Raw genomic sequence first — 18,255 nt, forward strand, 5'->3', positions numbered from 1 at the left:
AGGTGGATCACACCGTGCATGAACACAGGGCGTTGCAGTAGGGACAGTGATACTCTGGTATCACTGAGGCTCCTGGTAGAGCTCTCTTCTGCAGGCCCTGGGCCAGGCTGAAAACAGCTGCATTAATACACCTGCCTTAATGAGCGCTACCTCCTACAATTGCAATTTCCCTCCGTCGGGAAAACTAGGGAATGTAAAAACCAAATGCTTTCATGACCATGGCATCCTGTGGGCCTCCCACAATCCCAGTGTCTGCAAATGCAGTGCTGCAACTTGATACCAGCTGTGCTGGGCAATCCAGATTGCTCTCCCCAGCCATGGACCACTGCAGCACTGGGGAGGGGAAGGAGTCCAGCAGCTATCAGGGCCCTTGCACGCTCAGCCTGGGCACCAAGTCCCTTGTAGGCATGCTGAGAGACACAGAGTGCACTCCAGGTTCATGGAGAGTTGGAAGCACTGGTGAGCTACAGGCCCAACAGCCACAATGAAAGACTTGCAAGCCCTGTTACAGATGCTGAGAGGAATGCTCCACAAAGTGTGACTTTTAGTGGCTCCTGGGTTACAGGCACAGTGAAGAGAAACACCTTGTCCAGCCTTGTGTTTTGCTTACATCCAGGTAAACATTATGTAAGTGCATACTCTGTGTTTGAGTTATGACTTCAGAGACTTGAGCTGTTGCACACTTTGTTGTGGCAGCTGCTCCCTTGATGGCCTTGAAGCCACAGGGACAGTGACCAGCCAATGGGGATGGGATGGAAAGGGGCACGGTGGCTTTGTGGGGCAAGGCAACACCATGAGCTTTCAGTAAGTGGGGTGGGCAGCACCAGGCACCTCCTTCTCTCAGAGCACGGACAAACCAGCCCCACTCATGACTGAATTTGAGCCCCAGTGATGGAAAGCCACCATCTGCCCAACGAATCTGCCCCAGCAGCAACTGCTCATCTCCTTACAAAGTGGTGGAGTCCGTGTCTGTGGAATAAGTATTGTGTTCTTTTGGGAGTGCCTAAATCACATCCTTTTTGCTTCAAGCTAAGCTCGCTGCTTGCTGACCAAGCCAACAGGAGATAGGGAGAACAAAATATTCCCCTCCTCTTGACAGCAGCTTTTTACAAGTTTGCAAGTTGTTAAGAGATCTCCCTATTAACAAGCGTGCAAGTTGTTAACAGACACCTGTTGTGTCAAATTAGAGGACTGAGATCAATCTTTTTCTCACAGGTTGTATTTCTAGAGCTTTCTTTTGTTTTCCTCTGGATCCCTTCCAGCTGATGTACTTGTCTCTGGAAACACAGCGTGCAAGACTGGAGGCCTAACCAGTGCTGAGGCAGGGGGCAGAAGAATTTCTTCACATGTCCTACATGTGACATTCCTGTTTATACACCCTAGCAATGTTAGTTTTTTTCGCAACAGGATGACATTGTGGACTTGAGTTCAGTTTATCATTCACAATAACCTCCAGTTCTTTTCTGCAGCACTGCTGCATCATCATCATGCTGCGCTCATTGTTCCCGTGACTATTTATTTATGTGGGACAGTCAATAAATTTGGCTGTAGTGTTCAGCAGTGATTGTGCTGCAGCTCCCAGCTGCCTCACACTGGAGGAATATGAGGCAGTTCATGACTTGCTCCTTCCACTTCGCCCTCCAAGTTCCCAGGGAGGGCACTGAACCAGGTCAGAGCTCTTGGCCCATGGCAAGCCAGGCCAGGCCCTTCCCTCCCCTTAGTGCAGCAATGACATCAGGAGCAGCCAGAAACACAAGAGCCAAAAATAAAAACAATTAAAGAGAAGCCAAAGCAGAGGTGAAGATTAATATTGGTGTCCTCAGCTTCCTGTTGCTGTCTTCTGCTGACTGCTACTTGTGGCAGTGAGAATAGGAATCCAGAAGATGATGCTGACCAAGCTCAGCTGTGGTACTTTGAGCAGGAGTGATGCAAAGCATTTTTTTAACAATTCTCGATATAGCAACAGAAATGGAGTAAGATCAACTCAGTTCTACAATGACTTGAAGTTTGTACCTCACTTGTTAGCAGCACTCTAGTAAAACACTGAATGCATCACCAAATCAACAGAGCAGTGCTTCCCAGCTCTCTCTTTGAACAAGTAATTCCAGCACATCACAAATTCCAAAGAAAGCTTCAGGTCAGGTTGTTGGATGACCAGCAGCAACACTCTGTGTAAGAAACACTTATTTCATCCCTTCTCGTGACCCATAATTATTCAGCTTAGTTGTTCATGTCCCCCTCGTGGGAGTTAGAAGCTCTACTACGCAAAATAGCACTGCCTGCGATCCTAGAAGTATACAAAGGGTTGCTAAAGCTCTTAAGCTCATCCTATGCATGGCAGCAAGGAGGCCTGGGTTCTGGCACATGAACATGAGTGATGCAACGTATGTACACCAACAGGTGCGTGCAACAGCCTCACTGCTGAGCATCTGCACTTTCTCCAGAGCCCTCATCCTAAGCTCCCTATGGTCTCCTCATTTCCTATGTCATCATCATCATCCAGCGCCTGTCCCCTCTGAACTGGGTGTTGAACAAAGAGTTCTTTTGTTTTGCTTCTCTTTCCCAAACTAAGTAAATTTTAAGACGAGTTTTCAGATCTCCTGTCCTTCGTGGAGTCAGGCGAAATGTTGAGGAGAGTGTTTTCCTACAGTGCTGAGGTGCAGAAGTACTGCAGTTTATAGGCTTCTCATGGTACCAATCTGTAGGGTTGTTGCTGTTGTTGCTCCTGCAAGGACAGAAAGGTGAAGAAATCGTTCTGTTGCTGCCAATCTTACAGATGGAGGAAATGTATTTCTGCATCTTAGTGACAAATTTGGACCTCTTGGGGCACATATTCAGACAGTGTCTGAGACCTCATGGTGTAACCCTGTTTCCCTAAAAGTCTGTTTTCCTGAAATGCAACTAAAATATTTCTTTGCAATGCTAAATCTTTTCCAGGCAGCGTTTGGTCAAACTCCTGGAGAAAAGCATTCACTCTGGCTGTGGAGTTTTCTACGCTTCCCTCTGTGTTTCCGAATTGTTCCGCATTTATTTTTTTCCCATGACACACAGCCTGTCCTGAAGCAGCTCTGCCCTTAACAGCCCTGGGAAATGCTTCTTACATTTGTGCATGGGTGAGATCTTAGGCACTTGCCTTCACTCCAGCAATCACCAATAAACAAAGGAGCAATTCATTGCCTCCTTTGCTGGAAAGTGATGGTTGTGCTCAGCAGCCTCCTGGGATGGGATGGCAGCCAGTCCCACTGGGCAGCAGGACATTATTGTACATGGAAATGGGGCAGCCAATAAAAAGGTCACATCATATTGTCTGAAGTGGCCTCCAGCAAACAGACACAGAAGAGGTCTATTTGATTCTGTATAGATAAATATAAGGTAATGCATCTAAAGAAAACTACCTGAACGTGGCCTGCAGCGTGCTGAACTGGCACCTGGCAGTTGCACTGCAGGACAGATCCCAAGGTGTTGATGACGGTGCTCTGGAGTCACAGGCTCCGCATGCCTGGGCAGCTGGAGAAGCAACAAAATGCAATGTGTTGCCAGGAGAAGCAGAGGACAAGGCAGAGGCAGTCATTCTGCTGTGATACAAACCCCTGGTGCACTCGTGTCTAGAGTGCTGCATAGAGGTCTAATCACCGCATCACCCGATGGATTTAGGGGAGTTAGGGAAGGTCCGGAGAAGGGCAGTTGATACAACAAAGGGAATGGTGCCACTACTGTGTGAGGAGAGACTAAAAAGGCTGGGAGTTGCGTTTGAGAAGGGAACAGAGGGACAGGACGAGCTGAATGCAGAACACTTTCACCAAAACCCACAGCACAGGAAAAAGCGGCTCTTGGGAAAACTAGTCGGTGCTCCGCTTCCACTCGGTGCAAACAAGTACTTGCTGTATGGCAGCTGGGGAACTCCCGCACCTTGTCGCCACCAGGCGTCGTGCGCCGAAGGGACCGGCCCGCCACCTGCCCTCCGAACACCTCCTTCGGGCGGGGCAGGGCCCGGCCACGGCCAGCGCCGTTCACCGCCCTTGGGAGGAGCCCGCCAGGGCTGAGGCGAGCCCCGGGCGGGAGGGACGGAGATCGCACCAGCCCGCGGCGCGACCCCACGCCGCGCCGGCACTAGCTCCGCGTCGAACGCCCCGCGGCCCGGCCCGGCCTTCCGCCCCCACCGCCGGCGGAGCGGGGCCACGCCGGCCATGGCGGAGCGGAGCAGCCCCCGCGCCCCGCGGACGGGACGCACTGGGGCGGTCGGGCGGTGAGGGGTGGTGGGGCGGGCAGGCGGCCGTGAGGGGCCCGGGCGGCGGGCGGCGGCCGTGAGGGGCCTTGGCTGTGGTCGGGCGGGACGGGCCTCGGCGGGGCGGGCAGGCGGCCGTGAGGGGCCCGGGCGCCGGACGGGACGGGGCGGGCAGGCGGCCGTGAGGGGCCCGGGCGGCGGGTGGGACGGGACGGGGCTCGGCGGGGCGGGCAGGCGGCCGTGAGGGGCCCGGGCGGTCGGGCGGGACGGGGCTCGGCGGAGCGGGCAGGCGGCCGTGAGGGGCCCGGGCGGCGGGTGGGACGGGACGGGGCTCGGCGGGGCGGGCAGGCGGCCGTGAGGGGCCCGGGCGCCGGACGGGACGGGACGGGGCTCGGCGGGGCGGGCAGGCGGCCGTGAGGAGCTCTGGCGGGTCGCTGCTATATCCCCGCCGCCGTCTCCCTTCAGCGCCGTGCCCGGAGCGGGGCCGGAGGGGCCGCCGAGAAGCCGTGCCGCCGCGCCGGGGCTGCTGGAGTGCCGTCGCTGCCGGTACCTGCGCACGGCCAGGGGTGAGCGGGGCGGGAGGGGGCTGCGGGGCCGCCGCAGTGGCTCGGGAGCCGCTTCCTTTGTCCCGCTGGAGGAGACTGCCCGGCGCGGCTTCCCCCCCCCGGGGCCCTCTCGCCCGTCCCGGGGGGCGGCCCCTTCCTGGCCGCCGGAGCCGCTCGGGCTCGGTGGCCCTCCGCTCCGGCCGCAGACCCACCTTCGCCCTTCCCCTTCCAGCCTGCTGCCAGATGGTGGGAGCGCTACTCGCCGCGCTGATCCTGGTCTGCAGCTCCGTCTCCTACGGCTCCTCGGGAGGCTACACGGGTCTTCCCAGCCTGGGGGGCATTTACTACTACCAGTACGGCGGGGCTTACAGTGGCTTTAGCGGAGCAGACGGGGAAAAAGCCCAGCAGCTTGACCAGCGTTTCTACCTACTAAAGCTGCCAATTGCGAGGGCAGCAGTGGCCGTGGGAGCGTGTCTCCTCGTCTTCTCTTGCGTTCTTATTGTGGTTGGTGTTCTACGGTTACCATGGCATTTCCCAGCATGGCTCCTACTTGAATGTGTCCTGGACACAGTGATTGCAATTGGCATGGTGCCTGCTCTGTACTATTTCTTCCATTTTCTGCTGGAGGCTTATAATTCATCAGTGTGCAAAGAGAGAGAGCAGCTTTATCAAAGCAAAGGCTATCAGGGCTTTAGCTGCAGCCTGCATGGGGCGGAGATTGCTGCTGGCCTCTCGGGCTGCGTAGCTGTCATGGCATACCTGCTTAGTGCAGGCCTAGCTGCCAGAGGGTACAGAACAGTTCACAAACTGAAACAGAAGCCAGTACAATTACATGAGCATTAGAATGATTCCTCTGCTCCGGTAATGGTCATGATTTTTACCAGCCTCCTTACTGAGACAAAGCAGTATGCTTTTCCTTGTTTCTGGGCAGTGCATCCGTACTGCTGTAGCAGAACGCACGCTGAGACAGTATAGCTCTAAATACAGCAGAGTCAAGCTGTTCCTAACTTGAATTTGCATTATTGAATTATTAGTGGACACAAAGTTAGTCCGATGGCTTGTCTTCATCTGGTGGCTGTCTCTTAGTAGAGAATGACTGTCCTTGTGTAGTTGACTAGCAAGCCGCCTGTTTCACAGGTAGCCTTTCCCTCCCCTCCATCGGGTGTCTTGTTCTCCTCCAGTGAGGTCTTGCTACGAGTACTGCTACTACATATTTCTGCTGACAGCGTTCTGTAGCTGAAACTGTCTCTACAAAGGGCATGTGACTGTTCACCAAGAACAGAACTCTTAAAAATGAGCGATTGAGGCCCATGGCTCTGGCAGCTAATTATTGCTTTCTTGTAGGTCTCTTGGAACTAACAGGGCAGTTTGAACGTGATGTTTATAGAGCCATCAGAGAATCCTGAAATAAACTTGCAAAATGGTGAATACACTCAGCCTAATTTGCAACACTGCATTTTCAAACTCTCCTGGAGAGGGCACATTTTTGTATGAAATGGTCTTTTATATAACTTGTATACAACAGTTTTGCTTAAAAAGATGCCCTGATTTGGGATAATCAGACAAAAGTTTTAAGAGCTCAAACAGGTGGTTTAAGATAAAAGTATATTGTTTTCAAAATACATTTTTAATGTACAAGTTGGGGAACTGAGATGCTGCTCTTGTATTATTTATTAAAAAAAGGTGAAATTTACTTTTTAAAAAAAACTTTTGTAAGAAATTTAACAGGGAAAAGAAATGTAGCACTAGATTCACAAAATCATGCCTCAGAATGAAGTGTCACTTCACAGCACTGCCCACTATGTGCACTGTCCATGTGAAGATGGAACCACCTCTGGTCTCACAGACCAGTTCTGCCCATGTTAAAAAAACCCCAAAACCCAAACACCAAACTAAACATACCAGAAATGTGGTTTGTCTTGGATATATCTCCAGTTTCACTGGTACCAGTGACTAAATCCTCACAATTGCCAAAACCATGGAACACTGTTGGAACTAGAGATATGAAAGTAAACCAAATGCAAAATAGGAACACACCAGGTGCTCTGGGGTTTGTTTGGTTTCTCTTCCCTTTTAGTAGCTAGATGTATTGAGTGTCTCAGCGCAGGGATTTATGTGGACGGTCCACTGTGGTCCTTTCTTTTAATGATTCTGTATTTCCTGCTTGCTGCAGCTACTTTTAGAGAGCTGTACAGTACTATTTAGAGCAAGTTCACAGGGCGGATTTCTCTGGTAGGATACAGAAAACTGCCTAGTAATTGGTATTATGAATTCAGCCCTCACAGTGTTTTGCAAGTAGCTTTTGTATGGAAGGCTGATGAGTGAAGTAGCACACAGAGCTCAGTAAAAGACAACCTAGAGCACAGCTGCTGCTAGCCACAGCTATGTTTGGGATATTGCACAAATCCCCTCCAGCGCAGTAACGGAATCAGAATATATAGTTAGATGAAAGTAAAAATCTTTATTGCTAAGTCAGCTGAAAAGTTGATGCAAAAATATTCTTCCTTCCTGGACTGCTCTATACATCTGAATAAAGAATCAATGGAATAGTGTTCTCCAGTAATCTTATGTTATTTGCCTCTCCAAAGCAATACAAACACAGGCCACAGTGCTGAAGGTGCATTCATTGGACAACCTACTCCCATACACAATAAAAATGGATTATTATAGGTGCATGCTAGAGTGGGATACAGAAAATATTCTCCTTTTTAAAACAAAAAACATGAAAAATGATTATCTAATAAACAGTGCGCTGCAGTATTTCTTTAACATGCGCTGGGTCATTTGAGTCAAGTTAAAAAAGTAACATTTTAAAATGTGAAAAGAGAGGAAAAAAATACACTTGAGTCTTCAGACAGCAACGGAACAGCAGACAATGACTGCACAAAACCAAAGAGGTGAACCTACTGCCTAAAGAAGGCCTTTGGCAAGTGACACAAAAGCCATCACCACCGGGAAGGAGTGCAGAAACTTGAAGTCCAAGGGCCTTAGGTGTGGCTGAATGTCCTGCGTACTAGCAGAAGGATTTGGGGCCTCACAGCAGCCTGTCCCCTGAGAAAGGGAAATACTTGCTCCTCCTTGGAACAGGATTTTACCCCCCCATCTAGTTGAGGATTCTGATGAGGTCCCAGCAATCTGTGGTGCTGCCTCTACCAGGCCTGTTCCTGGTGCTGGGAGCAACCCAGAGGCTATCCCTTATCCTTAATACTTGGGCCCCACTACTTGTCACTGAATATAACCTTTATGGGTTCCTTTTTGGAAGCTTTCTGGACTGGAGAGGGCAGACAGGTCAGTACCTTTAGTGTACCTGTTCTCAGTGAGCATGCTCATCAGCAGAGCTATAATTACTGAAGAGATGGACAAACCAACTCACCAGCCTAACTTGATTGTGACCACATGGAGCACTGCAGGCCCGGCATTGCTCAGCAGGGACAAGAGAGCCTGATGACCCCAAGATGAGAACCTCTCTCTAACAGCAAGTCTGTTAACCAGTGGGACATTCTTAGTGATGTGGCTCTGTGGAGATGATGTATCTGTGCAAGAACCACATATAAAAATCAGGGAAGAGACTGGAGAACAGGAAGAGAACTGCGAAAACGCTTTCTATCTTCTGCTATGAGTCCTTCGCTAGACTTGCCCATTCATACATGTTCCAGTGCTCCTAGGGAGCTTGAAATCTAAGGTGGTATTAATAAGTAAGGTGAGGAAGACAAAGCAGCAGCTTGCTGCCTCTGGGGAGGCAGGAAAACAAAAGGTGGTGGTGGAGGGAAGCACTCGGGCTATGCTGCCCAGAGTAAGACAAACAGTTGATAATACCAGCTTAAGCAGAGAAAGCCATGAACTCTACTTACTGTAAGAGAACAAGCCATGTTCTGCCATGACAATTCACACCCATAGAAAATAGGAGCTGGCTGTATTAAACTCCCTTTCTGCTTCAAATCATAGAATCATTTTGGTTGGAAAAGACCTTCAAGATCATCGAGTCCAACCATTAACCATGCCCCCTAAACCATGCCCTGGAGTACCCTGTCCACTCGCTTTTTGAATACCTCCAGGGATGGTGAATCAACCACTTCCCTGGGCAGCCCATTCCAATGTTTGACAACCCCCTCAGTAAAAAAATTTTTCCTAATATCTAACCTAAATCTCCCTTGCCTCAACTTGAGGCCATTTCCTCTTGTCCTATCTCCAGACACCCGACAGAAGAGACCAACACCCACCTCACTACAACCCCCTTTCAGGTAGTTGTAGAGAGCGATAAGGTCTCCCCTCAGCCTCCTCTTTTCTAGACTGAACAACCCCAGATCCTTCAGCCGCTCCTCATAAGACTTGTGCTCAAGGCCCCTCACCAACTTGGTTGCCCTTCTCTGGACACGCTCTAGCAGCTCAATGTCTTTCCTGTAGTGAGGGGCCCAAAACTGAACACAGTACTCGAGGTGCGGCCTCACCAGTGCCGAGTACAGGGGAACAACCACCTCCCTGTTCCTGCTGGCCACACTGTTCCTGATACAGGCCAGGATGCGATTGGCCTTCTTGGCCACCTGGGCACACTGCTGGCTCATATTCCAGAAACAGCACTGGAGAAGAAAAGAAAAAGGCTAAGTAGGAATTCCTTGCATGCCATTCTGTCACTACCGTGAAGAGGAGCAGCTCAGGAATCTGCATGCTCCCTTGCACAGCTTTATTTTACTTAGTCCTTCCCCACTGAGCTAGGTAGAGCCATTCATGACTAAGTCCTTGTGGCAATGCCCAACTCTCCATGCAATGCTACTGGTTCAGACTGGCAAGGACACACTGGATTTTCCATGTAAGTGCAAGAAATAGAGACCTGATTTGCATTAATATCTGCCACTCTCCTAGTGCAAGGTTTGTCACAGTCTTACTCAGAAAGAAGAGTGTATTTCTGCATCATTCCCATACTGAACAGAGGCTGCTTTGCAGTCCTGTCAGGTATCTGAAAGTGTTGGGCTGGGCACAGATAATTGCTAAGTCACCAGTGACAGAATTAAAAGTTACAGTCAAATACATTGGGATGAGCCTTTTCTATGTACTCATATGAAGAGAACATGAAAGAAGTTTGGGGTTTAGTTTTTTAATCTTTTCTGCTGTTGTTTCTCTGCCTAAGGGATTCAAATGCTGCTGTTCCTGTGATTCTAAGAATTACCTTTTCTCTCCATTTCCAAATGAAGCAGGCATTTAAACAGCCAAAATTTGTGACAGTTTAAACTTTTTCCAAAGTTGGGTTGTTTCATGATTACATTGTAACTAGCACAAGGTATATCCTAAAATGTTGCGCTATCATGCATGGTAAACATAAATTTTGTTCCTAGTGAGAAGAAATTGAAGGTGCTTTGAAATCTCAGTAAAACTCCATTAGATTTTGTCAAAAGATCTATATTGACAGAATCCCACAAGTAGTCTGCAAAGTATTTCCTTCTGAGCAAGGCCTGAATTTGATCAAAAAATATACAACTCAAGCCCCTCAGAGCTCTTGAGAAGAAACTTTCAAGTTTTCCTCATTAATACAATTAATAAAGAAGAAAAGGCACTAGCCCGCATTACAGTCAGGATTATTGCACCACTGACACAACCAGGGCAGCTGCTATTCAGCTTTCTGCCAGCTAAGGAAGACAGATCTGCATGCTACAGGGGCAGTAGTCTTTTCACAACCCTTACACAAGATGATGACATAGGCAGCCAACTTACACCCTGCACCAAAAATCCTAATAGAAACACAATGCATCTGCCGAGTGCAGACTGGCCAGTTCACCATTAGTGGGACTGTTTTAAACATCTTTCCCAGTGCTGATAAAGATACTAAGGTGAAAAGTTCTACTTTTCCTTTTGCATTGAAAACTAAGCAGAAACAAGTATGCTTTCACCTTGTTTGTGGCCAAATTGGGCATGTACCCTGAAATGCAGGTTGCTGTGGATTTGGAGTATGACTCCTGTTTTCAGAGGCAAGCAAAGATGCTGTAGCTGACAGTGTAGAGGTTTATGTTGGTGGAACAGAGCACTGAACGCTTCCCCCGCATATGAAGGGCAGCCCCACTGCTCACTAGCCTTAGAGCAGCATACCACTGCTTACCACTTGGTTTCCCCTTAGACTGAGTACCTCACTGAAACAAGCACGAGCTCCTGGTTTCATCCCATGTCTTCGGTATACAGGAAGCCTCTACTGTGAAGCATCCATGATGGAGGTGGCCAAGTTGCTGCTTAGCTGGGTCTGTGCACTGCAGCTAGAAGCACTAGCTCTACACATTACCTTAATCAGCCAGTCCAGAGCTGATCTTTCCTATGCTCCACGTGAAATGCATCAGTAGGCACCTCCTTACCGCTCAGCTGTGTATCTTCTCATCCTGCATGGGCTGATCCCATCATAACCCTCAGTCTACCCTGCACCAGTGCTCATCAGAACACTGGTACCCTGAGTCCTCCACTGCCCTAACAATATCCATTGGGAAAAGCCCCCACCACACTTGCTGTGGAGCGCTCTCTCCCCTAACCCTAAATAATAAAGTGCTGGGCTGAAGGGGAGCAGAACAGCTTAAGTGCAATCAATAAAAGTGCTTGCAATTAATGTAGGAAACCATTCTTGGGTCAGCTTCGTTGCAACTGGCTGTATTCTTTCAAGGAATAACAAAGTCAGGTGCTGGGGGCAGGGGGGCTGCATCAGAAATATTCACAGGACTCCAAACACTGAACACTGCCCCGCCCCCTCAGCAGCCTCCTCACCCCACACACACATATGCCAGGCCCTTTCCTGCAAAGCTGGCAGAACCTCAGGGTTCAAGGAGTTACAGGCAGGTGTCGGAACACCTGCCTTCTTCCTAGTGCTTGCACAATTTCCAGACAGTCCCTAACACAAAGCTCAGCTGCTGGTCTGAGTGCTCATAGAACAACTGAGACTCTACAGTGAAAAGTGGACAGCCCAGACCTTAGCACTCCCAATTCTTCCTTGACTCCACTAAGGAAGCAGCAGATGCCTGTACTCCTTGCAGATCCCAGCTCCCCTTGGAGGGCAAGACAGCCCTTATGGGACAGAGCTTCCTGGGACAGACACTGTGGGAGTAGTACTCGTAGGGTTACAAAGCTGTGTCAAACTCCTCTGGCAGAGTCACTGCATGTTCCTCTTTCTGCTCCTGATCTGCTCCGTTCTCCTGGTGCTGCTTCATTTGTTCTTTCACTTCCTCCTCCAGATCAGGTGGCACCACAAATTGATCTTCTGGCTCCATCTGGGATGGAGCAGCAAAATAGCCTGTCTTTTTCTTAGGTGCCTCTGTGGCTACTTCAATGAGGTTGAGGCTCTCCTCCAAGGGCACTATGGAACCGTTGGACAGCTTCTTTCCATAGAGACAGCATGTGGAAAGAGATTTTTGCAGTTCACACTTTTCCTTGACCCCTCTCTGCACAGTGTTGCTGTTTACACTATTCTGTCTCCGAATGATAAGGACAAGCCCAGAGTCATCCTCTGGCCCCGGAGCAGAGGAGCTGTACTCTGCAGCAGGTGGTTCAAACTCCAGGCCCTTTCCTTTACAGCAGTGGATGTCCACTTCTACCTCCACTTTACTGCCATTTGTCATCACACCTTCCACAGGCTGCTCATCATCGCTGTCCAGACCATTGTCAGACTGGTTGCTAGAGAAGGTGGCACTGGAAGGTTGGCGCTGGAAGATGCTTGAGGGGGGCACAGGATGTAGGCTGCAACGTCGCTCTTGTCGTGGTAGCAAACTGCCATCAAGACCAACAGCATTGTGTTCATCTGAAGCAGTAGAGCCCACCTCACTGCTAACCTCAGAAGCAGACAGTTCACTGCTGAACTCTGAAGCAATTCCACTGCTAGATGAAGGTGTTGCTGGCTTGGTGGTGACAGAACTAAATCCCCCGGGACCCGGCAGAGTGAGGCCATGCACCTCACATGTGCAGCTGTCCTCACTGATGTTCAGATACACCACCATTGCACCTACATTGTCTTGGCAACCATAGCTTTGGGCTAAAGTGCAGAGTTTCTTTGCAGCAGCTAGCGGGTCATGTAGGTGGCGCACGGCTGAGACAGCCTCTGTGTAAGAAAGGTGTTCCCAGAGAGCTTTGTTCCCTAGAAGCAGCAGCTCATCTTGTACAGTCAGTGGAATGGAATTGACGTGTGGTTTGGGCAGGATCCAAGGATGCAAGTATGTGCAGCCCAGCATTCGAGTACAGCAAGTCACACCATTGACCTTATTGTCCTGCAGACAAGAGAAATAAGGCAGTAGCATTAGATCTGCTATTAGATCATTTGGAGAGCAGTCTTTCCCCTGCCCATGTACTGGTTTGGAGCCTTGAGAAATGCCAGTACACAGCTACAGTATAGGAGAAAGGGATCTAGGTCCAGGTACCACAGCACAGATGTTCACTGTACCTGATCATCAGGTACAGTAATCGCCCATCACCCATGCTGGCACACTTTTATCCCACAAGACTTTTAGTCACATTCTGAAGAATTGTAGCAAACTACTCTGAAATGTGCAGCTAGACTACCTGTAGCACATTGATTAAAGAATCTTACTCATGAGTCTTACACGAAACTTATTTTTTCAGTATGAGCGAGATAGTGACTTTTTACTTTCTCATTGCAAGACATTATCCAGACATTAAATAATTTCTGTGTATTTTCTGAACTATTTCCCTCTTTATTAACATATAACTGCATTCTGAAGTGTGGACACTACATCCTGAGGAAGAAAAGAACAAGTAGGTACCTCACACTACTGCTGTAACCTGGAGGTATTGCCTCCTTCCTGTTCCTGCTAGATAGTCCCCTGGCCAGCCTGGCACTAGTCTCCTGGATAGGAAACTGCCCACAGCCCTCAGTCCCTTTTCCAAGTCAGTGCACACAGAGTACACAGCTTCCCCAGTGTTTTGAATTTAACTTCAGTTTTCTTAATTTCTGTATCCTCTGGGTGTTAAATGTTGCTGCTGCTGCTGCTGCGTATTAAAAACCAGCAGAGGACACAGGCAAGGAAGTCTCCTTAGACAATGATATCACTTTTATCTTTCAGAATCGATTCATCAGCCAGTTTTTAAACCATTTAATGTGCTACATTGATTCCACAGTTATTTTTAGTCAGAGTGCTACGGAATATAGCACATTAACAGATTATCCATCAGAAACACTTTTACCAAACAACCTGATACTTTTTAAAAAGACCCACTGAGCATAAAACTAGTATGACTGGCACTGATTTCTTAGATCTTCACCGCTAACATTATTTTCCAGTTCTTTGGAACTTCCCTGTTACTTCCAAGTTTTTAGGAAGTTAACGTTTACAGAGTTCTCCAGAAATCATTTTAATACTTTTGCAGAAAACTAATGGACATTTCTGTCTTTTTTTGTGTTAAAATTTTTACCTGCAATATACTTTATATCCATGGTCTGCATGTCTCAAGGGCCACTAATCCTGCACCTTCACTGAGTAAAACATGGAAGAAATCCAGAGAGTTAACTTGAGTCATACTTTTCAAGAAACACCAAAGATATTTTGTGGGTTTTGAGACAAGATGACTTCCCAGGCCCTGCTCTGTTCTTCAGTGGCTCCTCTCCACACTCACCCAAGTCATACACAGTATTATGGACCACCCCTCCTTTAGCTCCACACCTATTTTCTTTCCTCTCTCGCTCCCCAAGCCATCCTTGGCATCCTGTACCTGTAGTTCTCAGGCCATAATGGGTGTTTTAGGAACATGTCATTCTGAATAGCTAATTAGCAAGAGAAGCAGAGCAGGAAGCAACAGACAAGTCACTTGAACACCTTCATGCCATCCTCTCCCCTGTAGTATTGTGCTGGCAGCAGAGCTCATGTATTTGTACCAAGCTTTTATGGGAGGGTGGAAGCTGAAGTGAAGAGGGTCCAAACCAACCTCTGTTATAATGGCTTTTTGCTCCTTGACTCTTTTGGCTTCTTCTGAACATTGTTCAAGGCTGAAGACTTTGGAGAGAGGCAGCGGTTTTCCACTTCGGCACAGAATGGCTTGGCATGTCCCCACATTGGCCACCGTCAGAGAAAAGTTGCTGGCTGGATCAGCCACATCATGACGAATATAGCAAAGGACAGCAGAGGAACCCAGCTTCTGCCCAGCCATGCCCAACTTCCTGTTGGAGAGAAGGTGTAGGAAGGCTCCAGACTCCAGTGACAGGCATTCTGGAGGGTTGCCTCACCCCATTTAACACATTGATATACCTATGCAGGTCCCACCAGGACCAGCTTGCTCACTGTCCTACCTGTGGGAGACCAAGAAGGTGTTGGACATGAACATGGTGTCTGACTGCTGTACTTCCTCCAGGAGCACATCAGCCATGGTGCACTGCAGCAAGCGTGGCAGCTCCTCGTTCTTGTCACCATCAAACATGCCATACACAGCTTCCACCCCCTCTGCAAAGCTCCCCAGTGCCAGGGATGACACACACAGCCTGTTAGAAAAGCATACAAGCAAAGTTACTATGTCTCAAAAGATTATATGGCCCCCGAAACCACAGCTGTCAGGCACCCTGCTGTGAGTGCTGTTCTCACAGGGCAGCAAAACCACTGTCCCTACATTCACTGCCCTATGAGATGTACAGCTGCATTTTATCATTGGAACTCCCAAACCCTCCTTGACCACACTCAGGAGAGGGCAATGGGCACAGCCAGCAAAAGAAAGAAAAAGCACCTCTGCTAGGGTGGGAAGCAAAGTCCAAGAGTCCCAAGATAAGCATGAAAACTGAGGGAAAGGACAATGCGGAGGCTTGAGTTACCAAGACTTAGCAAGAGATCTGGAGAGACAGAGGGACAGATGAGCTCTTGAGCAAAACAGGTCTGCTTGGGTGCTTTGCAGTGCACTCCACCTAGCACCCTGAGAAGACAAACTGTCAGCATCCAGCAGACCACAATACTCACTTATTTCTCTGGCCTGCCATCTCAGCTACTCCATGACTCCAGAAGGTAGAGGTGAGTGCTGAGTCGGCCGTGAGGGAGGGTTTAGCATCAATCTTCAGTGTGGTAATGTGACTACAGAGAGAGAAGAACAGAAGTCATTCTCTCCTAGACCCCGGTGAACAGTTTGTGGCCACAGGACCTTGTCCAGTCTAGAGTTTTCAGCAACCTGTGGAAAGAACTGCACCAAGGAGAAGAGTTTAAGGTGTTGGCCTTCCGGAGATGTCTGGCTGCTTGTGCCAGAGACAGCTGGGAGAACCTCATGCCACCTGAGAAATTGTTTCCTTGCTCTGATGATTTGGATCCAGACTCTTCCCTTCCTACAAGACAGAAAGCTTCAGCCGCCTCAGGCAGGGAACATTATAACATCATGCAGTGCTGTGATACGCACTTTACTATCCCATTTCTCCTCCCGGGAAGGGTTACCCTTCCCTGTGCAGGTCACTACCGGGTTGGCATCTCCATGGCTCACCTGAAGATGTCCAGTGTCTTGTGTTCTAGCACCAGGTTTGTGTTTCCGCTCAGGTCCAACTCTTGCAAGGCACTTGGCAGTGCCTCAGGGATTAGGATTTCAGTTAAGTCATTGCAGCTCAAGTCCACAAACTACGGTATCAAAAAAAAAGCACAATGACAAAGAAAATATTCTCTGTTCTGTCATGTGATCAGTTACTCCAGCGCTCCTTCCAAACATCGTATGACCCCACCACTGATTGTATCCCACAAACAGGTCATGAAAATGGCTCTGACCTATTGGTAGAACAACGATTTATAAGCAGCAACTAATCTGCAATAGCCAGGACTCCAATACTGACAGAATAGGTCACACTAAAGATAATAGAAGGCCTATATATACAAACCTGCCTAGCTATATAACACTCCCTACAGTCGCAAATGATAAACCAGAAATACACCAAGTCAGAGACAGATGGTAAAGATGAATGAGAGATGAGCTGTCTTTGATCAACTCAGAAAGGCGAGAGATCTGGAATGCATGTTCTGTGCCCTCCTCTTGGGTTGATCAAACAAAATGCTGAGATCTCCAGTTCCTCTCCTAGCAGTTACATCATTCTCCAACCCAAACTTTCCCCTGATATCTCTTTACTTTCTCCATAAGAATACCTGAATACGGGGCAAATGCAGAATCTCTGGAAAGATGCTGATTTCATTAGAGTGTGCAATAAGTGTATGAAGTAGCTTGCAGTTTGCCACTGTTGTGGGAATTGTTTTCAGTTTGTTGCCACTCAGATTCAGCTCTTCCAAGTGCTCCAGCTTACTAAGTTTGCTGAAAGGGAAACAAAAGAATACTGTATCTTATAGGCAAGAACTTGTCACTTTCTGAACCTGCAGATAAGGTATCCATAGACACTGCCCTTTATGAGCTACATTTCTAATTTATTGATAGGAGACCAAAAGTCCTAAGAGATACTCTAATAAGAGCTCAGGGTCCCCAGACCTGGCTTGGATTTACGCAACAGACAGATCTCTTCACCTCTGACTTCTAAAGCATTAAAGCAGAAGACTGTAGTGTCTTAATTTTGAAACTGGCAAAAACACCTAAGCTGTGACAGTATACTTTGTAGGAATAAACAGATTTACATGAAAGCGGTTGTTTAGCCTGACCAGTACCTGGAATAATCATGGCAAAGCTTGCACAGATGCAATTAATATCAAATGAATTGTGCTGACAAAATTAATACAAAAAAACCCTTAGATTTTTGTGCTAATGTAACCAAATGTGCTGGTTTTTATGAGACTACAAATTAAGCTAACACAGAAGTCTACCAGTATAGCACTAGCTCTCTACTATATTCCAAAGAAAATACACTTGATATCCCCAAAACTGGACTGCAGAAGATACTGAAAAGTAATAATGAATTAAGAATTCAGTGTAAGTCCTTCTAGTAGGGTTCTCTGGGGAGGCACTTTCAATGACAGTCAATAGATCAGTGATTAATAAGAAAAACACATACACACTCAGCAAATTATACCTAGTAAAATTTGCAGATAAAAAATATGGTGGAATCTCAGTTTCAACATATAGTAATATGAACTACTGGTAACATAAACTTACCTTAAGAGCACCCAATTTAAATTAGCTAAGTAATGTTATATACATAGTAACTTGTACAAGTCACAATTAGAGAGGAAACAATCCTGAGAGACATGGCTCTGAAAAAGGCCCAAATCAGATAACAGGTACTCAGAACAGAACAGTGTATAAAGACATCACCAGAAGGGCACTTAAGTAGATGCTCACAACCAACATTATCTGCTTATGATTTTCAGCAATGTCCAAGTTCTGCTGTCTACATATAGCCACAAAAGCATTGAGAATTTGGAAAGGGTTCACAGGAACCCTCCCCATATACTAAGAAACTAAAAAGGCTGAGTATATTTATCATTATGCACAGACAGCTGCAGTTTTCTTAAGCTATGCTTGGAAAAATCATAAAATCACAGAATGGTTTGGGTTGGAACGGACCTTTAAAGATCATCTAGTCGAAACCCCCCTGCCTTGGGCAGGGCCATCTTTCAT

The 18,255-nt window shown here is 47.9% G+C and overlaps 2 protein-coding genes across 3 annotated transcripts in view; one reads left to right on the forward strand and one right to left on the reverse strand.

Annotated features, from left to right (window-relative positions):
- The first annotated feature begins 4,076 nt into the window (after nt 1–4,076).
- On the forward strand, nt 4,077–7,317 carry MARVELD3 (MARVEL domain containing 3). The gene is made up of 3 exons (XM_052797438.1): nt 4,077–4,246; nt 4,691–4,791; nt 5,003–7,317. Exons 1-3 carry the CDS (start codon nt 4,188–4,190, stop codon nt 5,611–5,613), a joined length of 771 nt encoding a protein of 256 aa, XP_052653398.1. The 5' UTR covers nt 4,077–4,187; the 3' UTR covers nt 5,614–7,317.
- Nucleotides 7,318–11,370: 4,053 nt separating this feature from the next.
- The window catches only part of PHLPP2 (PH domain and leucine rich repeat protein phosphatase 2), a 37,826-nt gene continuing 30,941 nt past the window's right edge, over nt 11,371–18,255 (reverse strand). For both annotated transcript variants that reach the window (XM_052797409.1, XM_052797410.1), the window contains 6 exons: nt 16,839–17,001; nt 16,192–16,322; nt 15,684–15,794; nt 15,029–15,217; nt 14,668–14,899; nt 11,371–12,995 (listed from right to left, as the gene is read on the reverse strand). In XM_052797409.1, coding sequence (XP_052653369.1) covers nt 11,856–12,995; nt 14,668–14,899; nt 15,029–15,217; nt 15,684–15,794; nt 16,192–16,322; nt 16,839–17,001 — 1,966 coding nt within the window. In that variant the 3' untranslated portion in view covers nt 11,371–11,855. The remainder of the gene's footprint in view (nt 12,996–14,667; nt 14,900–15,028; nt 15,218–15,683; nt 15,795–16,191; nt 16,323–16,838; nt 17,002–18,255) is intronic.

Source organism: Harpia harpyja, chromosome 9 (assembly GCF_026419915.1).
Source record: "Harpia harpyja isolate bHarHar1 chromosome 9, bHarHar1 primary haplotype, whole genome shotgun sequence".
Lineage (NCBI taxonomy): Eukaryota > Metazoa > Chordata > Aves > Accipitriformes > Accipitridae > Harpia > Harpia harpyja.